The 24,367-nt window shown below is 36.9% G+C and overlaps 1 protein-coding gene across 6 annotated transcripts in view; it reads right to left on the bottom strand.

Moving 5' to 3' along the window:
* The window catches only part of LOC150084307 (RCC1 and BTB domain-containing protein 1-like), a 133,692-nt gene that overhangs the window by 72,586 nt on the left and 36,739 nt on the right, over window positions 1-24,367 (bottom strand). For all 6 annotated transcript variants that reach the window (XM_090375154.1, XM_090375159.1, XM_090375155.1 and 3 more), the window contains exons 5-7: window positions 20,378-20,445; window positions 10,866-10,973; window positions 5,942-6,084 (exon numbers count right to left, since the gene is read on the bottom strand). In XM_090375154.1, the coding sequence (XP_090231280.1) occupies window positions 5,942-6,084; window positions 10,866-10,973; window positions 20,378-20,445 (319 nt within the window). The remainder of the gene's footprint in view (window positions 1-5,941; window positions 6,085-10,865; window positions 10,974-20,377; window positions 20,446-24,367) is intronic.

Here is a 24,367-nt window from a genome sequence, read left to right as displayed (position 1 = left end):
ATACTAAACTATTTACAAATATACAAACTATATCGGGTTCCTTCATCAGCGGACATTACAATGGAACATCAAATGATGCCTGGCGTGGTCATGCACTAGACAGTGAAGCACGTGCACAAGATTGGTGAACGTTATGGAAGCAGTTGTCTTTCAATGGACGACAACAATGTAATTATTTACCTGTGCATTTGTAGTGACATAATTGCCCCACCCTCTTCTCCCAATAGCTCGAATAAATATCACTAGGAGGAAAATTTTTTAATGTATAGAGAAATAACACACTACCCTAAGGTGAACTTTATTAGGTCTAGTGTACTCTTTGGCTCTCGTCTCACTCATCATTGAGAATATTCCTCCCTCATTCATTTTACTAATCCCCCAGGACCTTACATACTTCAATCAAATAGAAACTATGTACCCTCTTCTATTTTATCCTCCTAAATAATACTGATGAGGGAATACACAGGAAGCTGTCAAAGTTTTCTGACAACTGAAAGGTTGGGGGGGGGTGATTAATGATTAGAACTTGACTTAATATTCTATTTCAAAATGATTTGGACAAAATGCAGATATGGTCTGATAAATGGCAGCTAAAATTTAATGCTAGCAAACCCAAAGCATTGCACTTGGAGAACAGAAACACAATAGTTTAAAGATTAGGGGAGAGAGGAATTAAAGGATGTGCAGGATGAGAGAGAGACTTGGGTTTATGATACAGAAGGACATAAAGTTCGACATAGTGTCGAACTTTATGTCCTTCTGACAAACAGGGAACATAGTTTCCATTTATGATTTATCAGAATTCTGCTAGTAAAAGGAGGAGGTCATTATCTTTCTCTATAAGATGACGGTGTGATCACACTTGGAATATCGTACACAGTCTGAAGGCAACATACACCTAAAGAAAGATACAGAACTTCTAAAGAAGGTGCAAAGAAAGTTGACTAGATTGGTGAAGAACACTAAGCATTATCCCTGTGAAGAATAGTTTAAAATAAATAGTCTTTAGAGCGTAACAATTTGACATCTTAGGAGGATTTGAGTGAAGTATATAGGGCTGTGGGTGAGATTAGTAAAATGAATGAGGGAGGAGTATTTGCACTGATGAATGACACAAGAGCCAGAGAGTACAGCTATAAAATCTTAGGCAAAAACAGTACACTAGACCTAATAAAGTTCACCTTAGGGTAGTGTTATGGCACATTAGAAATGTTGACTGCAAGGCTGGCACGGTGAAGAGTTTGAAAAAATTCAAGGACGAATTGGATATGCACTTTTTTTGACAGAGAAGGAAGGGGTGAATCACACTGATGTTGATGGTTTAACTGTTGGTGGACCTGCTCAAGTTGCAGACAAGCTGAATAGGTATTTTGCATCTACCTTTACAAATGAGGAATTTTTTTACAGATGGGGATGCCAGAAGTGAGTCAAATTCTGGTGGGGAGCTGAATGATTTTGTGATAACCAAATGTCGAGGAGAAACTGTTGAAGCTAAATGTAAAAAAGCTTTTGATACTGTTACACATAAAAGAATGATATTTAAGTGAGAGTAGCTTAGGGCAAGTTGCTGCTATGGGCAAGTTGCTGCTATGGATAAAGGGGTGGGAGAAGACAGAGTGGTTATTAATGGGCATTGCTCTCCTTGGACTAATGTTATTAGTGGAGTCCCCCATGATTCAGTGCTCAGCCCATTGTTGTTTTCTATATTTATTAATGATATTGATGAAAGTATATCAGGCTTAACATCTAAGTTTGTAGACGAAACAAAGGCTGGCAGGGTAGTTAATCACAGTAATCAGGGTATGCTACTGCAACAAGACCTAAACAAATTAGGCAGATTGGCTGAGAAGTGGCTATTATTATTATTATTATTATTATTATTTGGTTTTTAGGAGCATTAGCAACTAAGGCCATATTGCTCTGGGGATATGCAGTGGTTATTCCCTGACCTTTCCGCATCCTCTGTATTTGGTGGTCACAGGCTCGAACCCCGGTCTAATCAAGAAGCGTGTGCTATGCACTGCCGCTCCTGCCCACCTGGCTACGGAGGCACCTGAGAAGTGGCAACTGAATTTTAATATTGACAGATATAAGGTACTTCATATGGGGGAAAGTAATCCAGATTAACATACCACCTGTGTGGCACCACACTTGGCAGTGGAAAATGAAAAAGACCTGGGAGTAATTGTACAGTCAGACGTGAAGTTTGCTGAGCAGTGTAGACAGGCTGCCAGGGCAGCTCATTGGATTTTGTCAATGATATACAGAAATTTTCCCAGCGGGTATAAGGAGGTTATTATCCCATTATATAAGGCCACATCTTGAATATTGCAAGCAGGTGTGCAAGCCTCATTTTTGGAAAGTTGTGGATCTGTTGAAGACCAACGAGATTGGTGAGGGGAGCAAAAGGGTGTTCTTACCAGGAAAGGTTTCAATTCTCCTAATTGCAGCATCTGGAGATTAGCCATCTGCAAAGAGATCTGAATGAGGTGTTTAAGGTCTTGAATGGATTGGGTAACCTCAATGCTGATGCTGTTCTTCCTATTGCACAGACTAGACACAATCAGGGGGCGTAGAGGAGGGATGGTTGCAGGTCGGATGTGTGGAAATTAAATTTAATTAATTAAATCCAACAATCAACCATTCCCTCAGCCTGAGGATGGTTGATTGTTGGAACAAACTTCCATCTGATGTTGTAGAGGTGGGTTGTAAAACCAAATAAATAAATAATCACTTATCTGTTTTCACAATTTCCCAGTCCTGAAATGTCAAGAGGTCATCAAAAAACTACATACAGACGTTTTATTTGGAAAAAAATAAAGAACAGAATGTTGCTAAGTTTTGGCTGAACCTACCATTACAAATTTTCATTAATGATTTTATTTTTAGATACATGCATGTTCCATGTGAACATTGTGTGGAACTAGAAGCACGGTATGGAATAGCACCCTGCAGATGCATGCAGCATTTTAAACTTCTGTTGTCAAAAGCAATGCATGTAAAGGAGTTCAAGCAGAACAACTACAGTTTTTTTTTTTTTGTTTGTTTGTTTTTTTTGAGTTGTGGTGCTGCTGCTGACCATATATAATTAAAATATATGCTTCAATAAACACATTCTGTTACAAGATCGTATGTGCAACTTGTCTTGCTCATATTTTCAATGCGCCTCCATAGCCAGGTGGGAAGGAGCAGCAGTGCATAGCACACGCTTCTTGATTAGACCGGGGTTCGAGCCCGTCACCACCAAATACGGAGGATGCGGAAAGGTCAGGGAATGACCACCGCATTTCCCGGAGCAATATGGCCTTAGTTGCTAATGCTCCTGAAAACCAAACAAAACAAAAAAAAAAAAAATATATTTTCAATCAAGTTACTGATCAAGTACAATTAAATTTTCAAAATATTGACACACTTATTAGCAAATGTCAAAGAAGTGTATCTGGAAAAACCAGCCAGCTCATAATAAATATTTCAAAAGAGAACCCCTTTGGACATTATTTGCTATAAAAGTTAGTTGAGAGTGACCAAATTTTAAAAAACAAAAAAATTGGGACAACCCATTTAGAAACATGTAGAGTCTCTTACAGATGACTCTATGCTTTGATTTATGTTGTTATGTGTTTCACACTAGTATCTACTGGAAACAGATGTTGAATCAGTAGCTATTATTATGATTGTGTTCTTTAAATAGCTTTAAGCTGAAATGTTATCTACAATACATCTTTCTTATAAATCTGAATGCTACTAATATAAGAAATAAACATTTTGGTCCAATAAGCATCAATGATTACTTCCTGTTGTGCAATCAACTTGAAGACTTCTTAGAAAACTGGAGAATAAAAAAAACTTAAACATGCATGTGTAATAAAAATTAACACACTTATTGACACACTTATTAGCAAATGAAAAAACTATTTTTTTTGTACTTATATAATAATGGCTATTCCATACCACCATCTACAAAAAAAAATTTCCTTGTGAGATGATAAGTCTAGTGATTCTGCCATTGCTGAAAGCATCTGTGGAAGTTCCAGGTTCCGAATTCTACAAGCATGGTCACTTATCTACAGTTGTTCTAGAACCACAACTGCATCAAAAAATCTCCTCCAGTGCAAACTTCAGTTCTAGAAAAAAAAGAAGTTATGCGGTACTAGATCTAACGAGTGTAGGGTAGGGAACAGCAATAAAATGGCAACACTAGAAAAATTAGCCTATTTGGCATCTTGTTTCATCTTTTATCGGAATAGGACATCCCACTCAAAACGAAAATGGTCCCATTAAAAATGGGGTGTCACCATAAGCTTGTGACTTTGCTAATTCCGTGTTGAATTCTTTCAATTCTTTTCAATTACTTGATTTTTTCCTTTCATATACACAAGTTTTACAACAGCTCCAGAGAAATATAATGCAATCAAATAAAGTGATTTTATCTGAAAGAAAGGAAAACTCGGGACCATTCCTGGAAATTAATCTTTCAACAAACTTTCAGCATAAATCTGAAAAATCTCTTCTCACATGGCATATTATTCCATCTTGTTGGAATGTAGAGCATATCAGCACTCTTTTCTGCAAAGTTGAAGAAGAAGAATTTTTCCAACATGTTTTAGCACTATGCATTCACTAAATCTTGCCACTATTCTCTTTAAAACAAAAAATAAAGACCAATCATGTAACTGACAAACAACATACCATACATTAATACAATTTGAATGCATCTTATTTTCCTGAATAATCTACAGACTTTCTTTGGCCCATATATAGCAATTCTGTTTATTGACTATCATTCAAATCAGAGTAAAACTCATGAGACAAGAAAAGACATTATGACAGCTTTGTCTTCAAAGACATTAAAACAGCTTTGTCTTTGAATTTTTCAATGATTCAACTATAGTACTTACTTCTATGATTGTTTCTAGTGATCTAATTGAACTTGAATGATCATTATTTTTTATTTATACACTTCTGTGTAAAACTTCTTGGTGAATTTTATTATTATCCATTGACTAGCTGCATCTTTACAGTCCAATTCTTGCAACAATTCACTTTGAGCAGGGATCATATTTTAAAAAGAGGTAAATTTTAGTTCTTTCCTGCAAATCTCAGGTATCCATTGTAATTTAAATTCCAATTAAGTCTTCAACCTGGAATAAATATGAAAAAAGTGGAGGTAACATTGGAGTGTGGTTAATGACAGCAATCAGGATACATAACAAGAAGATCTAGATACACTACCAAAAGAAGACATGCTAACAATTGCAGGTTAACATTCACACATGCAAGGTACTGCATTTGGATATTAACAAATTAGAGGACACAAAAGTAAAATGTAGCCCTTCCTTTTAATATATTATGTAGTTTGATACATCTGAGAAAAAATATATCTTGACCACTGCATTATGATAAATGCTATCTTAATCTATAGTGTCAGAACAATGTATAAGATGTCACCTATACATACACTGTCGTACAAGTAATTTAAATTAAAAATGAGCATTTCAGCTGAACTTTTATTAGCTGTCATCACCGAGAATGAGCATCAATGAAGAGAAAAAATTAAAACCTAATAGAAATACTAATGTAATTTAATCTACGTTCCACATGGTTGGCTGCATCCATACTGTAGCTAACTGTGTTGATGGCTGGTTATGTTTTGTATGTAATCGGGCTGACCTACTCATCAAAGTTATGACATATAGTTTATGATACAGATACAGATCATGGAGATTTTACAAAGTTCTCCTACAGCTCAGCGCAAACATAGAGACAGATGACATTAAGTACACTACAAGTGCTCCAGCCTACAGACACCCAACTCCAAACTTATGCAAATTGCAATGATGGCACAGATCACAATGGCACAAGACCAAAAGGTGTACAACACAACCCCATATGCAACTGACAATTTTTTTTAAATTATAATATGGATTAAATTAAATTTTACCTTCCAATTTCAGAAGCAATCCTGACAGGAGATACCTGATTTGCCTTATTCCCTGTACCTAACTGTCCATAAGAATTGGCTCCCCATGCATATAAGACCCCTTCATCAGACAATGCCATGGTATGTGCATACCCACAAACCACCTAGAAATTAAACATTCAGAAATTAAACATTCCATATATTCTGATTAACTTTTCTCATGGAAAAATATTCATGTGCATACACAATCTTATAATCATTTCATATGAATAAAGTTTTATTTTTAGAAGCATCACAATTAAATTTAAATACTTATAAGTTAATGCTTAAAACAGGCTAGACTGAGGCCGCCAGTATTATTTATATTGGGATTAACAATGTAACACTACTCAAACTAGTGACATCACAAATGGATGTCAAGGGGCTTAGTTACATTACCTTCAGAACTAAACATGATAATATTTGAAGCAGAAGAAAACCATGAATTCTGCTTCCCTCTCCAGCCTTCCAAACAGCCCTTATGTGATCTTAAACAAATATACCAAACCAGCAGTCAGGTCCAACTCCTTGTTCCCCCCCCACCACCAAAAGTGGCAGAATTCAATATAGTAGTTCTACCACTGCTTTGAAGGCTTGAGTGTCAAAAGCCTTCAGCGTGCATATGAATTTCATTAAATAAAATTCATGTATGTGATAAAAGTTTACTTTTCAGATCAAATCATTTCAATATCACAATTAATAGCTTTATTTTAACTACATATAACACTCATTAGTAAATAAAGCCATATATTATAAGAATAATAACATATAACCCATCCCAAAATGGCAAGTAAAAGACTGTTAATGATGAAGGAAAAAAAGCTGGAGTGAGTACTTTCATATAATACTTCTAAGGGCTGTTTAAACTATTAGTCTATTTAAAAATTCGTTACTTTAATGTTTTTAATCAAAATTTTGGCTTCCCCAAGGGTGAAACACTACTTGAATAAAAGCACAATAACTCTTTTTGGAAATTGTTGGTATTTTCCTAAGGGGGAAACATATCTATCTACGTATTTCTGGACAAATAAAAGTTAGAAATAGTGCATGAATTTCCTGAAAATGCTAACAGTATAAAAATCATTAGATATTCTGTTCAACTCATGATTTATGGTTTTTTTTTTATGTATCCTGTTAAAGTATTGTTTTGGGGCATGAATTAGCATTAGCATTAGCATTAGTAGAGGCATTTGATGCAAGAAAGCAAGCTTATGCAGCATCAGCCAAAAAAAAAAAATAAAGTAAAATAAATAAATAAAAAATAACCACTTCCACTTCACTCCTCTGTTCGTTCGAAATACCTGTCCAGCTGAGCCTTAAACTTATTTAGGCTATCAACTTCCACGACAAGGGATGGAAGTCTGTTCCACCTACCAACCACCCGCTGGCTAAAGGCAAATTTCCGCACATCTATCCTACATCTGTCTTTCCTCAATTTGAATTTATGCCCTCTCAGGTGATTATTCTGAGCAAGAGGAAGAATCCCATCAGCACTGAGCATGCTCAAATCATTCAAGGCTTTGTACACCTCTATCAGATCACCTCGCTGGTGCCTAGTCTCCAGACACTGTAATTCGCAAAACTTAAGCCTTTCTTCGTAAGAGCACCCCTTTGTTCCATTCACTAATCTTGTTGCCCTTCTCTGTACTCGTTCCAGCAGCTCTACATCCTTCTTGAAATGAGGCCTCCAGGCCTGTATACAGTACTCTAGGTGTGGCCTGACCATTGCCTTATACAAGGGAATAATCACCTCCTTATCCCTGCTAGAAAAATTCCTATATATCATTGACAATACACCATGCGCTACTCTTGCAGCCCGTCTGCACTGCTCAGAGAACTTCATATCTGCCTGCACAACCACCCCCAGGTTCCTTTCATTCTCTACCACTGTCAGTGTAGTACCACAGAGTTGATACGTTGCTCTGGGGTTGCTGTTTCCCATATGTAGTACTTTACATTTGTCAATGTTAAACTTCATTTGCCACCTTGAAACCCATCTGCTCAACCTTTCCAGATCCTGTTGTAGCAGCATAGTGTCAGTAGTGTCCTTGACAACCCTGCCAACCTTCGTATCATCTGCAAACTTGGACATTAAGCTTGATATACCATCATCAACATTTATAAATACAGAAAACAATAAAGGACCCAATACTGAACCCTGAGGGACTCCACTAATAACATTAGTCCACGATGAGCAGTGTCCATTGATTACCACTCTGTCTTCTCCCCCTCAACCACCCCTTTATCCATAGCAGCAATTTGCCTTCAATGCCACACTGCTCCAATTAGTGCAGCAGTCTTCCATGTGCAACAGTATCAAAAGCCTTTCTAAGATCCAAGTATATAATATCAAAGTTATTCCCTGCATCCAGTTCTTTTGTGATTGCATCATAGTATCCAATCAAATTGGTCAGGCAAGACTTCCCCTTAACAAAACCATGCTGTGTCCGAGCTATAACTGAAGTCTTGTCTAGATGATCCTGCAGTGCTTCTTTAACCAGTGCCTCCATTAATTTTCCGGGAACAGAAGTTAAACTCACAGGTCTATAATTACTTGTGTCAGCCTTTGATCCTCCTTTGTGAATTGGGGTCACATTTGCACATCTCCAGTCCATGGGTACCTCCCCTGAGTCCAAGGAAGCTCTCATAATTATGGCTAAGGGTTTGCTTACTTCCTTTGCTGCCTCCTTTAATATAACTGGATAGATCCCATCCACCCCAGGTGCCTTTCTTGTGTTTATCTTCAACAATTTCTCCTCCACTTTACTCTCAGTTATTACAAGATTCTCTAGCTTACTGCTAGAATTGAATACACCTCTGGCATTCCCCTCGCTGAATAACTCCTCATGTGTGAATGTCGATGCAAAATATTCATTTAGTTTGTTAGCTACCTGAGCAGGGTCATCAACAGTTGACCCATAGATATCAAGTGGACCAATCTGATTCATCCCCTTCCTTCTAGAGTTTACATAAGTAAAGAACTCTTTGCTGTTTTTCTTCGCATCCCTTGCCAAGGATGTCTCGTAATCTGCCTTCGCCTGCCTAACCTCCTTTGTAACTTGGTTACAGATCAACTTGTACCTATCATAGGCTTCTGTGTCACGTGTTAATTTGTATGTATCCCATGCATTTTTCTTCTCTGCCATATGCCTCATTAGTTCATCTGACATCCATTTAGGCCTAAACCTTGAACAATATTTCTTAGTTGGTATGTAAAGCCTAGTAGCTTCCAAGATAAGTTCTTTGAATGCTTCCCATTTTGAGTTTGCTGTTGGTAACATCATCAGTTGATCCCACTGTATAGAATTTAAATACTGTCTCAGTCCATCGTAGTCGCCTTTACGAAAGCAATACCCCTTCCCTTTACCCCTAATGGTAGTTACCTCTTTGAGTAACTCCCACTTCAGAACACTGTGATCACTGCCATCTAGTGGTTCATTTATCTGCAGATTCTTAATGCATGAAGAATCACTACTGATAATCAAATCTAGAGTATTACTCCCTCTAGTTGCCTCCCGAACATGCTGATGTAGAAAACAATCATCCAATAAATCCACAAAAGCCTTGCTAGTGTGTGAGTGACCAGCCCCCAAATTCCAGTCAATATCTGGGAAATTAAAATCCCCCATTATAAGACTCTCTGATTTACTGGCCCACTCTATTTCTCCGTACAGTTTCTTATTATACTCATCAGAGTCATTAGGCCTATAGCACACTCCTACTCTCAATTTTGATCTCCCAATGCTTATGTCACACCAAACTGACTCGACACTGCACTGTCCAGCGATGTCGACTGGCTTCACTTCCTTGGATTTTGTGTGTTTTTTAACTAATACCATAACCCCTCCTCCCTTCCTATCCTGTCTATCCTTTCTGTAGACATTGTACTCCCCAAATTCCAGTTCTGCATTCCTTATATCTGTGTGACACCACATCTCTGAAATCCCAACAATATCTGCCTTTGATGTTTTGAGCAATACCTCAAATTCATCAAATTTATTTACTAAACTCCTAGCATTGGTGTACACGCAAGTATACATGCACCTGCTCTTCCTCTTAGCCACCCTAACACAACCCATGTGTTCACTTGTACCCCCATGATTCCCAGCAGTCTCTGAAATATCCTGCATCTTATTTTCCAGGCTGCTGCTCATTCCAATAGAAGCAGTGCAAGAATCACTTTCTCCTCTGCCAGTGGCTACTGTTAATCTATTAGTCCTTGTATCCCCCCAATCTAGCAGTTTTCCGACCCACCTAACACTGCCTCGATAGCATTAGCAAACATTCTTGCACCCTTTCTATTTAAGTGTATCCCATCCCTGTAGAAGCAGTCTCTCCTGTTAACAAGTACAGACCAGGCTGAAAAAAATTCTACCCCTTGAGCCCTGCACAATCTTTCCAGGGCCGAATTGATCAGCAGGGCTCTCATCATATACTCCCTCCTATCGTGTCTGGGCAGAATTGCAGACACTTTCAAATTCAACCCTAATTCCCCGCTTTTTTTCATCAGTGACCTGTACTTGTTAAGTAATTCCGCCGGTCTCCTACTCTTAATATCATTAGTGCCAACGTGTACAACTATATCACCTTTTGTGCCCTTAAAAGATGATATCCGCTCTACAACGTCATCAACCTTTGCCCCTGGCAGACATACCCTGGTCCTGTTCCACCTATCCTTTTTACAAAGCATGTTTCCCGTTTCCCTGACAATAGAGTCACCAACAACTACTAGTTGGTGACTAGTAGTTGTTGGTGATACAGAATTTTTCCATTCTGTATTTTTCTGAGAGCTTCATTTCACATCAGTCAGTTTTTCGAGTATGAAAGAGTTGCAAGCCCAGTGTTATCAAACATTTTCACTATGAAATCAAAATACAATGAAAACTAAGTAACAAAAAAGACTCACTTTCTGAATTACAGCTCCCTGTAAATTTGCAACACGGCATGGATTAGCTTGATTTGCATTGTTTCCTATACCTAGCTGACCATTTCCATTATAGCCCCAGCCATATACCTATAAAATAGATATTTTCACATCATTTATCTTAAATTACATTTATGCAATTCATTTTCTTTTCCAAATGCTTTGGTATTCAAAAATGAGTTGCGCTCATAAAAACTGAATTTTTATTAAATAACACAATATGTTTTTTATGATATTTATACACAAACTAGCCAAAAAAATTTGAATCTTTATTCTGTATCTAATCGGGCCTGCCTTTGTTTCGAATAACAGCAAATATATGGTGCAACGTGGATTCTATAAGGTGTTTTTTAGTGCATTTTATTCTAATTGTAACCATTCTTCCAGCAAAATATTGCATAGCTGCAACAAAGGTTGAAGGAAGAGGACTTCATTGCCAATGGAGGATATGTGGAGAATTGAGGTCAGGTGAATGTGGAGGCCAGGGAGGATAGTGGAAATCCATGTCATGTTTTCTGAATCATTCTTGCACAATTCTAGTGCAATGTGCTGTTGCATTGTCATCCATAAGGTGACCATTACCTTCTGGATAAAAGCGTAACATTGCAGGATGCAATAGATCTGATACAAAATCCAGGTACTCCTGGGATGACATTCTACCTTCCACCAGTATCAACAGACTCAATCCGTGCCAACAAAACATTCCCAATACCAAAATACCACCTCCAGATGCCTGGGTTGTCTTAACAAGGCAAGCAGGGTACACTGCTTCATAAGGTTCTCGCCACACTTTTCGCCTACTACCAGTGCAAAACAAAGGGTATTATGATTCATCTGACAACATGACTTTCTTCCATTGTCTAATCATGACATTCTTGGTACCACTACAAGTGGAGTGGAATTTTCTATTTTTCTCTAAAACAAGTGACTTCTGAATAGGCAGGCAATTTCCGTTTTTTTTTCTGCCACATTCATACCAAATTTCTTCAATTTCCTGAGCATGGTATGGGTTGAAATTGGGCAGTTCTGGGCTGGATTGAATTAAGATATTATTTGCTGAACACTGGATGTCCTATTTTTCCATACAGTCATCCTCAGAATATGACAGCTTCATTCTTAAAGTATTTTTTTCTGCCACATTCATGCCTTTGAGATGTGGAAGAATTGCTTGCTTTCCAGTCACTAAAAACCTTTGAGATGGATGCTTTTGAGAAACCAGGTCTTTTGTTTCTTGAACATGGCTCTTGATAAACATGCACCCACCATAAGACCTTTTTCAAAGTCTGATAGATCACACATTTTCCCCATTCTGGCTACAAATTACTGCATTTGAACAGTCTGTGCAATCTTTATACACGACGAGACAACACATCATTACTCACAGCACAGTTTTCTTTGAGTCTATTTGCATTAATTTGTATTTTCTTCTGTGTGTGGCTGTCTAAATACAAAGGTTTGTATTTTTTTTGGCTAGTGTGTGTAGATAGCATTCAATATGTACAAGTAGCATACCACACTATCTTACTGTCTTATTTCGTATTCTACCAGTAACAGCAACTTTTCTAAACGATTTTTTTTTAATTATTATGTAGTTAGCAAGAAACTGGGTTTTTGTTTCATTTTTTTTTAACCAGAAAACCTCAACAAACTGATTCAAAGGATCATTTAAAAATAATGGAGAAGTCACCACCACAGATCACAGAAAAGAACAGACATAGAAGGTAAATAGTGTAGGCAGGCACCATTACCATCTTACATCAAGAGAGAAATAAAGAGATTCTGAACTGCATGTGTTTTTTTGTACTTATATAATAGTGGCTATTTCATACTGCCATCTACAAAAAAAAGTTTCTTTGTGAGATGATAAGTAAGTCTAGTGATTCTGCCATTGCTGAAAGCATATAAAAATAAGTTATGCAGCACTAGATCTGAGGAGTGTAGGGTATGGAATAGTAATCATGCAGTTTTTGGCCAGAAATTTTTGAATAATCAAAGCAAAGTGAACAAAAACATTTGTCTTGATGAAGAAACCAGACTGTAACAACATTTCCTTGGGTTTTCTGCTGCACATCTTTCCATAAATGCCAAAGAACATCTTTGTAGAAATGTTTTCAGTTTGTTCCTGTGGGAAAAATGGATGCCACACAATTTCATCAATGTTGAGTGATGCTATTGGCATGCTCTTCACATTAGAGTGTGCATGGCCTTCAGGTAATGATTTTGGGCTCTTCCATTATGATGACTTGTTCTGTTTTGGGTCATATCATAAACCCATTATCACTTGTGATGGACTTCGAAAGAATTACAACTCTCTCCAAAATGTTTCCTAAAGATCCTCACACATGCTAAACTAAGATTAATCTTTTGCTTATCAGCAAATAGAATAGACACAAATTCGGTGGCAATCCACTGAAGGTTCAAATCTTATGCCAAAATTCTCTGACATGTACCAGATGAAATTTAAAACCTTGTTAATGAGCTGGAAACATTTGGTTTAGCCAAGTTAATGAGCTGGAAACATTTGGTTTAGCATTAACAGTGGCAAATGATGCAAGAAAGCAAGCTTTTATAAAAAAGCTTTTTTTTTTTTTTTTTTTTTTAAATTACACCTCCCATTTCACCTATTCATTCCCTCCAACAGTTTGTCTAGTTCTTCCTAGAATTTATTTAAACTAACTTCCACACAGATGAAAGTTTGTCCCAATAATCAACCAACAAACAAACATCTATTCTGCAACCATCCTTCCTCAATTTGAATTCGTGCCTCCTCAATATATATGGTCTGAGCAAGAGGAAGAATCCCATCAGCATGGAGCTTGCTCAATCCAATCAATACCTTAAACACCTCAATCCGATCACATGGCAGGTGCCTAGTCTCCAGATGCTGCAATTTGCAGAACTGAAGCCTTTCTTGGTAAGAGTACCCCTTTGTTCTGCTTACCAATTCCATTGAGCTTCTCTGTACTTGTGCCGAGAATGACAGAGAAAAATGAAGCTCCACATTCTTCCTAAAATAAGGCCTCAAGCCCTGTACTCAAGAGGTGGCCTGACCATTGCCTTATACAATGGGATAATCACACCTCCTTATCCCTGCTAGCAAAATTCCTGCATATAATTCAAAAAACCTCATTAACTGTTCTGGCAGCCTGTCAACATTGCTCAGAGAACTTCATATCTGACTGCACAATTACCCCCAGGTCTTTTTTTATTTTCCACTACCCTGAGTTTAGTATCACAAAGTTTGTACTACAATCAGGAATACTGCCCTAAGGTTACTGCTACCCATATGCAGTACTACTTTGCATTTATCAAAGTTAAACTTCAATTGCCATTTCTTAGCCCATCTGCCTAAGTTTTCTAGATCTTGTTGCAGCAGCATACTGACATTACTGTCATTAACCACCCTGTCAACCTTTGTATCATCTACAAACTTGGACATTAAGCCATATGCCTTCATCAATATCATTGATAAATATAGAAACCACCCAACCATCCTTTTTGATAAATATAGAAACCATCCAACCATCCTTTTTGATAAATATAGAAACCACCCAACCATCCTTTTATCCATAGCAGCAACTTGACCTTAATGACACACAACTCCAATTTGGCTTCCATTCTCTAGTTACACAAACCCAGCTGGTCGAGATGCTGAGACTTTTGCAATTACTAATGACCTCACACAGATTGTTCATTACCAGAATACCGGACAATCCTAACCATACAGCCAACATGCTTGATCTTTTTCTCACAAACAACCCTTCTAAGTATACAGTCGAAGTGAGTGGTCCTTTAAGCAGCTCAGATCACAACTTGGTGATTGTCTCTTCTTCAATGGGGCCTTTATCTCATAGCTAATCCCAACCTCGTGTTGTTTGGCATTACAAGAATGCAAAATGGGATGACCTGCGAGATTTCTTTTCTTCTTTTTCTTGGTCAGATTACTGTTTCAAAACTTCTGATGTCAACGTTTGCTCAGATCGTGTCAATTAAATTATTCTTGTAGGAATGGAATCCTTTATTCCACACTCCACTTTAAAATCTCATTCTTTATCTAAACCTTGGTTTTCCAATAAATGTGCTAAGGCTGTTCAAGAGAAGAATGTTGCATATCATAATTGGCTTGTTTCCAATTCTTCAGTTTTATTTTCTGCCTACACCAAAGCTCACAACAATTGTAAAGCAGTTATTAATCAGTCCAAACTAGATTTTGAACAGGTTAAGAGCAGAAAACTTGCTTCTTGCCCTAATGGTAGCCGAGCATTCTTGTCTCTCACCAAAGCTATTGGCTGCAACTTTTGCCCATCTCGACTCCCACCTCTGTCAAAATCAGATGGTTCTATTGTCACTTCAGCCAAGGATAAAACTGACCTGCTAGCATCCCATTTTTCTTCCAACTCATGTATTAATAATCTTAGTAAAACACCTCCCACCATTCCCAACAAGATCTATTCAATGCCTCCTGTGGTCTTTCATCAAAAGGATTTTGACGAATCTTGATATTAAGAAAGCTCCAGGTCCTGATGGTACTTAAGAAAGCTTAAGTACCATCAGGTACTTAAGATATTAAGATATGATGATATTAAGAAAGCTCCAGGTCCTTCCGTCTGATCAACGATTGCCAGTATGGATTCCATCAGTGTCAATCCACTGGTGATATTCTGGCTTATGTTATCCATTTATGGACAAATTCAATGGAAAAGTTCAGTAAAACACAAGCAATTTCTCTTGGCATCTCAAAGGCTTTTGATCGTGTTTGGCATAAAGGTCTTCTAAACAAGCTTCCATCTTATGGTTTGCCAAATGTTTTTTGTAATTGGCTATCTAGTTTTCTCTCTCTCTGACCGCTCACCAATCATGATGATAGATGGCTCTCTGTCTTCTAACTTCTCCACTAATGCTGGTGTCCCCCAAGGTTCAGTTCTTTCCCCCCACTCTTTTTCTCTTGTATATTAATAACCTTCTTCCACTGACTGGAAATCCTATCCATAGTTTTGCTGACAATAGCACATTGCATTCCACTTTCCAGTTTGAGAAACCTTGCCCTGCTCAATCAGCTTCAACTTCTTGAAAATCTGCTACCAATTCCTTAAATGCCAATCTTCAAGTAATTCTCCAGTGGGGCAAAGACAACTTTGTTGATTTCAATCCTTCTAAAAGTCAGTCCTGTCTTATATCTCACAAAAAGGATTCTTCAACTCCTATGCTTATCTTTGGTGACACTCCAATTTCTAGGCAAGATGATATATCTCTTTTGGGGATTACCCTTACTTCTAATCTCTCTTGGCACAAGCACATTACAAATATTGTTTTCTCTGCTTCTAAAAAATTTGGTTTTTTTCTTTTGCTCTCGGCATTACTTTTCTTCCAAACAACTGTTCACTCTGTACAAATCGTAAATCTGCCCTACAATGGAATATTGCTCCATCTGAGGCAGTGCCTCCAAAACCTCTGTCAGGCTTCTAGATTCCATTCAGATGAAGGCAGTTAGGTTAATTAATGACTCATCTCTAACAGTCTCTCCACTCGCTGTCTCATAGATGTACTGTTTCTGCTACATGCCTTTTCTAGAGATACTTCCATGGGCACTGTTCTTCTGAATTGGCTTCTATAATTCCCCCTCTCTCTTTCAAAACAGTCCAAACGCATGCCATCACCAGCCAACATCCATGTACTGTCCAACTTCAAACTCACAGAACCAACTTTCATCTTCCTTGTTTAATCATTCAAGTGCCGTTTTCTGGAACAACCTTCCTTCGTACTTATTTCCTGAAAATTACAGTCTATAGAAGTTCAAGTCTAATGTTAACAAATATCTTCTTTTGTCTTTTCAACTTCCAACCCAAGCACAGTACTAGGTACTATAGGTTCTAATACCTCTCGTGTTTGGGGTTTTCATAAAAAAAAAAAAAAAAAATTTATACAGCAGTCTTATGTGCAACAGTATCGAAATCTTTCGTGAACTCCAAGTATATGATACCAAAATTATTTTTTGCATCCAGTTCTTTTGTGACCACATCATAGTAACTGATCAAATTGGTTAAACAAGATTTCCCTTTAACTAATCTACTTAACAGAGGAACAAGAAAATTCAGTTTTTCAGTAGGAAGGAAGGAAGGAATGATATCAGGTAAAGTAAGTAGAAGTTAAGAGTAGATATAACTTTAAATATGTGCCAAGAAACACAAAAGACTAACTTTCACAAAATTACAGATATCTCAGTTCCCTGTAAATTTTCTTCACAAAGCAGCACAAATTACCTCGATATGCACAGCTTCCTAAAGCTAACCGACTATTTCCATAATGGTCTCGGTCACACATAGAGTTCCTATAAAATATATATACAGTGGATTCCGGTTATTTGGGCCACCAGTTAATCGGGGCAGCCGTTTATTTGGGGAAAATCTTAAAAAACAGAACCGAATTGAGAAAATAGCCAGGGTTTACTTCGCTTAATTGGGACAACATGCCGTTTAATCGGGACAGGAGACCGCAGCACTGAAGATTACCCTACGATTATCTCCGACCGTACCACGTAGTTCAATCGGATTTCTGAAGGTCACAACCATAAAACAATAAAAACAATTAGAAGTCACCTATTTATTGGGCTTTTCTGTTAGTGAAATCTATCATAAACTGATAGTAAACTCGATCTTATTGAATTTGCGATAATACCAACAGCTGGAATTCTGTGGGTTATTATGGTAAAGTGTGTTTACACTGCTACGGAATCTTCAATCATATAAAAAATAATAATTTTCAGAATCTTCTCTTCATTCCCATTTTTAAAGCTTCATAACTAGTTACTCCGTTCTCACTTGCGCGTATCGTATTACTTGCAATTTGTGTGTGCCGTGTTTTTTGTTATTGATTGCTTATCTTTTTACTGTTTTAAATTTTAACCCCACCTACAAATGTCAGTGAACAAAAATGTCAACTAGTTAGTATGTACATATTACAGTACGTATTAATTATTCCGATTATCATGTTTATTCTTCCGAATTTCACGTATCATTTAATTTTTTAATTGGTAAGGTAATAAAGGGTAAATTTGTGCTTAATATATCTTTACTTTTATAGCCTCTGGATAATATTCCTCCTATTTTCTCTAATTAGAATTGCTGTTTAATAGAATTAAAATTCAATTCACAAACGTGATCACAATGACCGGCGCTTACTACACATTGTATAGTGAACGGCACTTTACTATGGCTTGGTTTGGTTTGGTTTGTTTTGGTTTTATTGGCGCATTAGCTACTAAGGCTATAATGCGCCAAGACCATGTCATTTATAAAATAATTTAAACTTTCAGTGACCTAATTAGTTAGGTCACTATGTCAAGAAGTATAAGAAAAATGTAAATTTTATAAACGAGTAAAAATATTTATTGACTTTAAAAATCTAAAAATAGCAGACACATTGTCATTGTCGGATAAAATCTGACTGAGTGTATATGGCTCAGTCAGATCATTAAAAGCGGTAAGACGGATACTGCTAAAAACTGGACATTCGATTAAAATGTGTCTAATTGATAAAACTGTGCCACAAGACTCACACATAGGAGGGTCATCAGCCCTCAGCAAAAATGAATGAGTTAAATCTTTACTATGGCGAGTCCATCATAACGTGATTTGATTGAACAGTGAACCAATTGTAAAGGGGGGTCCATTGTATTTTTAACTATTTACGTGAAACTTCGGATAATTGGGGCAGTCGCTTAATCGGGCCAAAATGCACTAGTCCCGATGTGTCCCAAATAACCGGAATCAACTGTATTTCACAACATTATCTTAAATTGCATTTATACAATTCATTTTCTTAGCCAGATACTTTGGTATTCAACAATAAGTTTCATCCCAAAAAACTGAATTGTGGGACTGAGTTGCAAGTTGGTTGGTTTTGGGGGATTTTTGGTGCAAGGACTAATATGGTCTTGATGTGCTAGTTCATATATGATATGTTAGCTCACATAGTTTTTATTCTGTATTATGTCTGTGCATGTGTATATCCATGGGCCAATTTACAGTTGTGCAAGCTGAAAAATTCAGAATAATTCACAGGAAAAAGCCCTTCTTCCACCCAATATTGGAAGGGGACAAGAAAGTTCACTGAGGGGGTAGATACATATCAGGAAGCAATAAATTTGCTTAAATTGATCAACACATGAGAGCAATATCCTAACATATGACATTTCAGAATCTGGTCTTTCACAATAGCAAGATTGGTTTGGACAATGGATAGAGTTTGCATGAAGAGGTCTAAACATTTTTGTAGCACTACAGGTAACCATAATAATCTATATATTTAATACAGAACCCATGTGTTTCAACAGTCAGTGTGAACGATAGGCTTAACCGATCAAGCTGGAAGTGGTCTCAAATTGAAGCTATTTCTTCCTAGGTGTGCAAAAAGTTGTTAAAATTTAAAAATTCGGAATAGTTTTATTTTACAGAACGGGCCAGTTTTGTAGTACAAACGAGAATAGTTCAACATTCACTTCATAGATGGAACCACAGGGAGATATTATTATTATTATCATTAACTATGTGATGCAAGGAAGCCTGAGGCTTATGCTGCACCAGCCAAAAAAAAAAATTCCCAAGTTACCCTGAGGGAGGGGAAGGGGGAGAGCGAGGTGGGGGGGAGGAGAGAGAGAGAGAGAGAGAGAGAGAGAGAGAGAGAGCAGTAGAAAGGAATCACCAAGAAAGAGAAGAATGATGGTATTCAGCTCAGGACCCTGGGTGTGCCAAGCCCATACTCACCAGCCCCTGGGGTGAGTTAACTGTTAAACAAACAGTTGTCTAAGTTGATAAAGCATTTTTTCTGATTATCAATTTGCTTTTTAACTATTTAATTGATTAACAATTTGCACGTTCGCACAATCATGTCCTTTGTTCCAAAAAAAATAATAATAGGACAGCTAGAGAAAAACTCTGCTACCAATTGTGAAATTTTCGCAAGGGATACTGCTAGTAAAATTCAAATTTAAGCTGAACCTTATGAAACTTTACTACAGCAACTGGTTCACAATTAAACTACATAAGGTACTTGCAGAAATCTGAGTACATGCTAACACTGAGGAAGGAGAGAGAGTCATAAAAGGGTAACCTAAGATCCATCATGAAGTAGTTTTTGGGAAATTTTTGGTGCATCAACCATTTTGGTCAGTGTATCAGTTCATACAGCTTATCATCCTGCTCCTTCCAACCTGAAATCAGTACACTAGCCTCAAAGCAGTCTTTAAGAATTTCTCCACTCTTTAACAGGATTTGAACCTAGACCACTGTAAAGGGGCAAGTTGACAACTATGCTGCAACAGAGGGTAATAAGATGCTGAACAATCCATAACAACCTCTCTTAGCTACGTTTTCACATTCCCAATTTCTTATTCTATATTACAAAATGTCAACATTATGGCATAGAACTAATCCAGCACAATAACATATATAATTCAATGAAAAGAAAAAATACAATATTATGAGTAAAAAAATTACCTCCCCATTATCTAAAACAGCCATTGAAGAAGTCTGACCACAAGCAATAGAGATACATCTTCTTGATCCTAAAGAAACATAACATATTCAATCACTTGTTTATTCAAATTAATTAAACATACTAAGGAAAGTATCACTACTAAGTTCTATGTCCTTAAAAATTTTAAATATTTTCTAATTTGAGTAAGTTAAAAATAATAAAACATATAATGCCCATAAACAGATATCCAATTCAATTACAGGTATTCCTCACCATTAGGAAACCTAGAAAAGGAAGGTATGTGTGTCTTGGTGAGTTGGATCATACAGATTTTTTCCCCTACTATAAAATTATGCTAACTTACACATGCAACTTAAATGCTATAAACTCTAGCACAGCAAACAAGTTTCTTTGACTTTATCAGGAGTATCAGAACCTAAGTTTGCATTTTCTGGCTGGAAAAGGTGGTAAATGTTAATTATTTTCAAGAAGGTAAATGATGTTTTTAAGATCATTTATGGTCTTAAAAACACTGCTTTGTAATCTCAAATGGACAGTAAGATTAACTGGAACCTGAGTTACTACTGGATTTCTCTTGCATATTTTGGAAAATCAATAAGGATATAAAAGATAAGTGCAGCATTACAGCGATAACACTGAGCAGGCAGGGGAGTCTTCTACTTTTAAAAAAATGGGCATGGGTAATATTTGTGTGACCTATTTGCAGATAGGCTAACACATCACATCCTGTTGAAACAATCTGAAATTTGAGATTCGTAGTTCAAGAGTTGGTTCAATACTCAAATTTTTTACATTGGTTTTTGCCAGCACACCGAAATAAAATGAGACATACATTTTTCAAGATTACTGTTGCAAAGCCTTAGTATAGAACTTTCCACTTGTCATAAGGCAACGTGACAGCTGATTTGGTAGCATTATCAGCTACATTATCAGAATTTTTTCTCACATCCTGGTATCCAAAAAAGTATGTATGTACTTCTCTTGAGTTCACTTAAAGTAGTCAAGGAGGTAATTATCTTCTTTACTGTTAAGTAAAGGAAGTTCATGGAATTTCAGGGCTCAGAGCACATTTAGTTTGAGAAAATTATACTGATGTGAAGTATAATTTTCTAAAATTTGGATTTCTGTTAGTATGGCAGAGCACATATCGAATTTTTCTGGCAATTGCTAGGCCATGTGAAGATTAGGACAACTGCAACCAAATAAACATGAATTTCATTCTTTGACCCATATATATAAACTGCAATGAAGTTGGGAAGCTAATATTCTAGGAGAGCATTTTCAAACTCTGTGTTCTGCGAGACGTTAATAGGTGTTCCACAAAAAATAAAATAAATTTTAAAAAAATTATATACAATAATGAGAAGTTTCCATTATATTCTGAAACTGATCTTTTAATGCTTAGCAGCAGCACACTGCTAATTAATTCTATTTCACTTTACAGACATGCCATTTTTTCACACCACCATTCCAGTGTATGTTTTTGTGCCTCTTCCTCTGTCTATAGTAGACAGAATAATTATAGGCAGGGCACGGTTATTCACTAACCATTCTGCAATGTATTTGCGCTACAATTCCATCCCTTCTCATCAACAAGCTCTTGGTGTAAGAAATTCATTACTTACATAAGCAGTTGGTAACAGAAATTATTATTATTAGTATTAGTAGTGGCAAATGACGCAAGAATGAAAGCATATCGAAATCAGCCAAAAAAGCCAACACTTTCCATTTCACCTGATCATTGCCTATTACACTTTTTCGAGTTTTTTGAATTTATTCAAATTATTCACCTCTACAACACCAGATGGGAGTCTGTTCAAACAATCAACCACCCACTGGCTCAAATCAAATTTACACACATCTGATCTATAACCATCCTTCCTCAAGTTGAATTTATATTGTCCCATGTGTGTAGTCTGTGCAAGACAAAGGATACCATCAGCACTGAGATTACTCAATCCATTCAAGGACTTAAACACCTCAGTCACATCTCCTTGCAGATGCCTGATCTACAGATGCTACAATTTGCAAAACTGAAACCTTTCCTAGTAAGAGCACCCTTTTGATCCCCCTCACCAATCTTGTTGCTCTTTTCTGCACATGTTCCAATGGATCTGCTTACTTCCTAAAATGAGACTTCCAGAGTACGCAAAATATAACCTAACCATTGCCTTATACAATGGGATATCACCTCCTTATCCCTGCTGGCAAAATTCCTGTAAATCATTGACCCCATGAGCTGTCCTGGCAGCCTGTCTGCACTGTTCAAAAAACTTCATATCTGGCAACACGATTACCCCCTAGGTCTTTTTATTTCTCCACTGCCCTGTGGTGGCACCACAGGGCAGTGGAAAATCTGGGATCAGTGCTTAATCTGGGATTACTGCCCTCCACATGAAGTACCTTACATCTGTCAATATTAAAATTCGAATGCCACTTCTCAGACTGTCTGCCTAATTTATTTAGGTCTTGTTGCATCAGCATACCCTGATTGCTGTGATTAACTACCATACCAACCTTTGTTTCATCTGCAAACTTAGATTAACCTTGTTAGATCAATATCATTAATAAATATAGAAAACAACAATAGGCTGAGCACTGAACCATAGGGGAATCCACTAACAACATTAGTCCAAGAAGAGCAGTGCCCATTGATAACTACTCTGTCTTATATCTACCAACCAACCATCCCTTTATCCACAGCAGCAACTTGTCCTTAATGTCACACTGTTCCAGTTTGTATAGCAATCTTTTATTTGCAACAGTATCAAAAGCTTTTCTAAAATCTAAGTACAGTTGGTCGTCGACTTACGACCAACTTCTGTTCTGACTGACAGGTCGTAAGTCGATCTGGTCATATGTCGGCCATATATTTATTAACAGTATTTTTTAACCTTTCTAATCTTTTTATCATCTTTATAATTTATTTTTATAATCTTTTAAATTTTTATCATCTTTTATTTTTCATTTTAAATACAGTAATGTTTTCATCTTTTATTTAGCGATACTGTACATACCTTCGTTTCTACGCCTAGGCTATCTCACTCTCTGAGGTTAAATTCAAATGTTCTCTACATTTTAATTGGTTTATTATTCATACTGTTTATAAAACAACAAAACTACAATCTATAATTATATTGTACATAATGTGAAAAATAATACTGTACATAATGTACTGTAAACACACAAAAATACAATCTAAAATTAATGTAAAAATTAATACAAATGAAATTTACAAAATCAATTTTTAATCTTTGCTTGTGCTGGGTTGTGCATCGTCAGGGTCATGTTCTTGGGTTGAGGTAGGAGTTGTTTATTTATAAGAGACATTATGCAAAGCAAATCTTTTTTTAAAACGCTTAAACCACCCAGTACTAGCCTGAAAATCTTCTGCGTAATCGTCTCCGGCGCGTGATTTTAAACTCTGAAACAAACTTCTAGCCTTTGCTTGCACTGTGTGAAAGACTCATGGGTGTATTTTTTTGTATTAAATCTTCCATCCACACAAACAACAATTTCTCCATTTCATGGATGGGTTCCTGTCGTTGTTTGGTTAAAATTGTAGACTTAATAGGTGTAGAACCTTTCACAGCGTCCCGAATTCTTTCTTTGTCCTTAAGTATCGTCGATACCGTGGAATGTGATAACTTCAAGTCACGTGCTATCGTATTCACTTTCTTTTCGCCTTCATACTGCTGGATAATTTTCATTTTACACTCTAAATCAATAGTTTTTCTTGACTTCTTAGCTGGCGTATATGTAGATGAAGGCATTTTCCTTTTACTAAACATTTTATGCGTATTTCAGTAGAATTTTAATTAATACACCACACGCAACAGATGCTTGAAAGCGACTGGGTGTATGTGAGAGAGAGCGACTGAGTGTATGTGCCTGGTGCTGTCCTCAGGCCTCCTGTCATCGATGTGCCTCCTCACCTGGGTTATGGGTGTCCTCAATAATGACTTCCTTTATTATTATTTTTTTTTGTG

This window comes from Mastigoproctus giganteus, chromosome 6 (assembly GCF_048544385.1).
Source record: "Mastigoproctus giganteus isolate SK-2022 chromosome 6, ASM4854438v1, whole genome shotgun sequence".
NCBI classification, from domain to species: domain Eukaryota; kingdom Metazoa; phylum Arthropoda; class Arachnida; order Uropygi; family Thelyphonidae; genus Mastigoproctus; species Mastigoproctus giganteus.
Note: the sequence above shows the minus strand (reverse complement) of the source record. Positions and strands in the feature narration are given on the sequence as shown.